The sequence below is a fragment of the Apteryx rowi genome, unplaced genomic scaffold, assembly GCF_003343035.1.
Source record: "Apteryx rowi isolate R43461 unplaced genomic scaffold, aptRow1 scaffold_45, whole genome shotgun sequence".
NCBI classification, from domain to species: domain Eukaryota; kingdom Metazoa; phylum Chordata; class Aves; order Apterygiformes; family Apterygidae; genus Apteryx; species Apteryx rowi.
Window position 1 is genome coordinate 1468133 of NW_020450705.1, and position 3496 is coordinate 1471628.

Consider the following 3496-nt stretch of genomic DNA (forward strand, 5'->3'; position numbering starts at 1 on the left):
TCTGTGGCTGTTTTTCCACTCCACTTTGAGCCCATTTCTACACAAAGTATGCTCACTGTCCAAAATGACTTTTGGTATCCAACCTGAGGCACCTAGAAAAGTCCAATGCATAATCCTGTGTAAACTACACTTCTTAACTTGCATAAAGATGCATGCTCAAAATTGCTAATGGTTCTTGGAAATTATGATTTACTTTTTTTTTTCCTTGTTTGAGTGGGAAAAGACATTGTAGAGGGAACTTCCATTGTTGTTATCAGAAGAGCTGAGGTGAGACTCCTGCAAGAGAAGAATTTTAAAGTGAATTTGTTTGGAAGTGTGATTTCTGACAAAAGCTGGCATATTGAGAGGGCTGGACTAAGCACGGTGTACTCTGTTCCCAGGCATGGGCCGTGGAAACGGGAAAGTACCAGGAAGGAGTCGATGAGCCAGACCCTGCAAAGTGGAAAGCCCAGCTCCGATGTGCTCTTAACAAAAGCCGGGAGTTTAATTTGATGTATGATGGCACCAAGGAGGTGCCCATGAATCCTGTTAAAATTTATGAAGTTTGTGATATCCCGCAGTCCCAGGGATCAATCATTAATCCAGGTGAGGGCCTTGCTGACACAATACTGGTAACTGAGCAGGCATCTGTCCAATGCCATCTACCTTTCCCGCCAAGGAATTAACTCTTAAGCTACCTTCGTGTGCAGTGGAAAATGGATGCCATATGTAAACACAGCTGTAATTAAGCTAAGAGGACTCTGAACCATAGTGTAACTGTACTAAAATTAAAGGTTGCATGCTATCTGCTAAATAATCCAGCATTGCTGGTAGTTTATTTGGATCCTTAGCTCTCTAAAATCATGCATTAAAAAAAATGATGGTAGTATAGTGTAAAGATTACATTTGTCCCTTTTTTACTTATATTTATACAAATCAACATCTGATACTGTGCAAAGTCAACGTGAAAATTACAGTATTTTTTCAGGAAATGCATTGCAGTGTTTCATACAGAGTGACTACCCTGAATGTGTGCTTGTTTGTAGGTTCCACTGGCTCAGCTCCGTGGGATGAAAAAGATAATGATCTTGATGACGAAGAGGAGGAAGAATTGAATCCATCTCAGCATGTCCCTATTCAGGAGACCTTTCCGTTTCTTAATATCAATGGTTGGTAGCATAGGCTGTAATCTATTAGTGGAGTTATTTCCTTGTAAATTGGTGCATCCTTGAAATCAAATCTTGTTTTATCAAAGAATTGATTCTTTTGTGTAGATTCTCCGATGGCTCCAGCCAGTGCAGAAAACTGTAGCCCTGAAGCTGTGTGGCCGAAGAATGAACCTCTAGATATGGAAATGCCCCCAACTGCCCTGCAGCATGACTTCTTCAGCAGCCCTGAGCTCTGGATCAGCTCTCTTCCAAGTATGTATATTGGTGTAGTGCCTCATTGTGCTTTTAACCAGGTGGTTTTTAACCTTGCTTTTCCTTTGGTTGTTTGCTTGTTAGCATGCAGAACTGTGTATAGTTAAAATATCCTTTCAGACTCTAGCTTACGTTGCATGATGCTTCTGCACTACTGATACATGCAGTGTATGTGCTGAGGTGCAGGAAACATCATACTAACAATTCCTCTCTCAGTGACAGACCTAGAAATCAAGTTTGAATATCGAGGAAAGGAGACCGGAGCCACAACAACTGTAAGCAACCCACAGGGGTGCCGACTTTTCTATGGAGAGCTGGGTCCAATGCCAGATCAGGAAGAGCTGTTTGGGCCTATTAGTTTGGAGCAAGTAAAGTTTCCAGGAACAGAGCAAATCACCAATGAAAAGCAAAAGATCTTCACTAGTCGGCTACTAGATGTTATGGACAGGGGACTGATCCTGGAGGTCAGTGGCCATGCCATCTATGCTGTCCGACTCTGCCAGTGCAAGGTGTACTGGTCTGGTCCGTGTGCGCCTTCCTCCACTACACCAAATTTGATCGAGAGGCAAAAGAAAGTCAAACTCTTCTGTCTGGAAACATTCCTAAGTGGTAGGTAACTTTTGCTTCTGGAAAACAACTTTGGATGCTGGTCTTGGCTCTCGGTAACACTGTTAGACAGGGTGATCTGCACTGGGGATCAGTCTTGATGCAGTAATTGGTTTGCATGTGCATGCAGCGTGGTTCAGTGGCCACTGTGCTCCCTGACTGCAGTGGACTATAGAGCAGGTGCACATTGGAATTTACACTTATTTAACGAACTGAAATATTGGTGGGTCTTGTTAAAGAAAGCTCTTTCTGGATTTAGGAAATAAGCTATAATTGCTTATATGTGTAAGAGGTGGCTCTGGAGAAGGATTGCATGATCCTGTCAGACTTGGGACAAGCGTAGCGAGGTGGGATGCGGTAAGTGTTCCTAACGGAAAGACAGATAACCCTGCAGCGTTCTGCGTTTCTTCTTAGAGCTGATTGCCCATCAGAAGGGACAAATTGAGAAACAGCCACCTTATGAAATCTACTTCTGTTTTGGGGAAGAATGGCCTGATGGAAAACCCAGAGAGAGAAAGCTGATCGTGGTTCAGGTACGAGCCAAGGCTCTGAAATCAGATGCGCCAGCTTTGCTGGGCCCCGTGGATTGACACCCATAGATATCAAATAGAGAACTGTTTTTCTCCATCTTGGTTAATGATTTCAAGAAGCCCAAATAGGAAGCTGGTGGGTTTTTGTCACATTAAGTGCAAATGATATGTATTCCTCGTATGCTGAATACCTTTGGTCTGTGAACTGCCATTCAGGTTACTGTGGAAACCGTTCCGCAGGTAGATTTGACCACTGCAGGGGATTCCTGGTGCCCTTCAGGGTTTTTTTTGCAAAATAACAGGCATGTATTATGTGACCGGCTAAAATAGCTGCCTTAATTTTTTTTTTAACCAGGTCATTCCCGTTGTGGCTCGGATGATCTACGAAATGTTTTCGGGCGACTTCACGCGTTCCTTCGACAGCGGCAGCGTGCGACTCCAGATCTCTATCCCGGACATCAAGGACAACATCGTCGCCCACCTGAAGCAGCTGTACCGCCTTCTGCAGAGCCACCAGGAGGGCTGGCCCATGCAGGGCCCCGCGCTGCACATGGCCACGCCGCTCCCGGAGCAGTGACCGCCGCCGGCGCCCCGGCTCTGCTCTGCCCTCCTGTTCCTTGTACATATAGGAAGATGCTTGTTAACCGGTGCCTTGCCTGAACCTGAATTAAATCTGTAAATCTGCTTGTCTGATTAAATTTTCCACAGTCAGTGGTGCTTTTTTTTTTTTCTTTTTGGAAGTGCCTAAATAGAAGGGTTTTAAAGGAATACCTCTAGGTAGTTCACTGTTTTTAGCTGTTTGCTTAAGCGACCAATATGTATAAATCAGATTTTTAACTCTAATATTTTTTAAAATCCAGTATTGATATGTATATAAATCCTTGATTGTTATAGGGGGAAAAAAGAAATCCGTGCTCTATTAAAACTGCCTTGAAAACATCTTTGTGTCCACTTTTTTCT

General features: G+C 43.7%; 2 protein-coding genes across 2 annotated transcripts in view; both read left to right on the plus strand.

The window, feature by feature from the left end:
• Positions 1–3113, plus strand: part of IRF6 (interferon regulatory factor 6) — a 3835-nt gene extending 722 nt beyond the window's left edge. Inside the window, exons 2-7 of the mRNA XM_026077218.1 lie at positions 381–585; positions 1026–1148; positions 1254–1400; positions 1617–2009; positions 2421–2539; positions 2892–3113. Coding sequence (XP_025933003.1) covers positions 381–585; positions 1026–1148; positions 1254–1400; positions 1617–2009; positions 2421–2539; positions 2892–3113 — 1209 coding nt within the window. The remainder of the gene's footprint in view (positions 1–380; positions 586–1025; positions 1149–1253; positions 1401–1616; positions 2010–2420; positions 2540–2891) is intronic.
• Positions 3114–3169: 56 nt separating this feature from the next.
• CUNH1orf74 (chromosome unknown C1orf74 homolog) overlaps positions 3170–3496 on the plus strand; it is a 2071-nt gene continuing 1744 nt past the window's right edge. The window contains exon 1 of the mRNA XM_026077244.1: positions 3170–3175. Coding sequence (XP_025933029.1) covers positions 3170–3175 — 6 coding nt within the window. The remainder of the gene's footprint in view (positions 3176–3496) is intronic.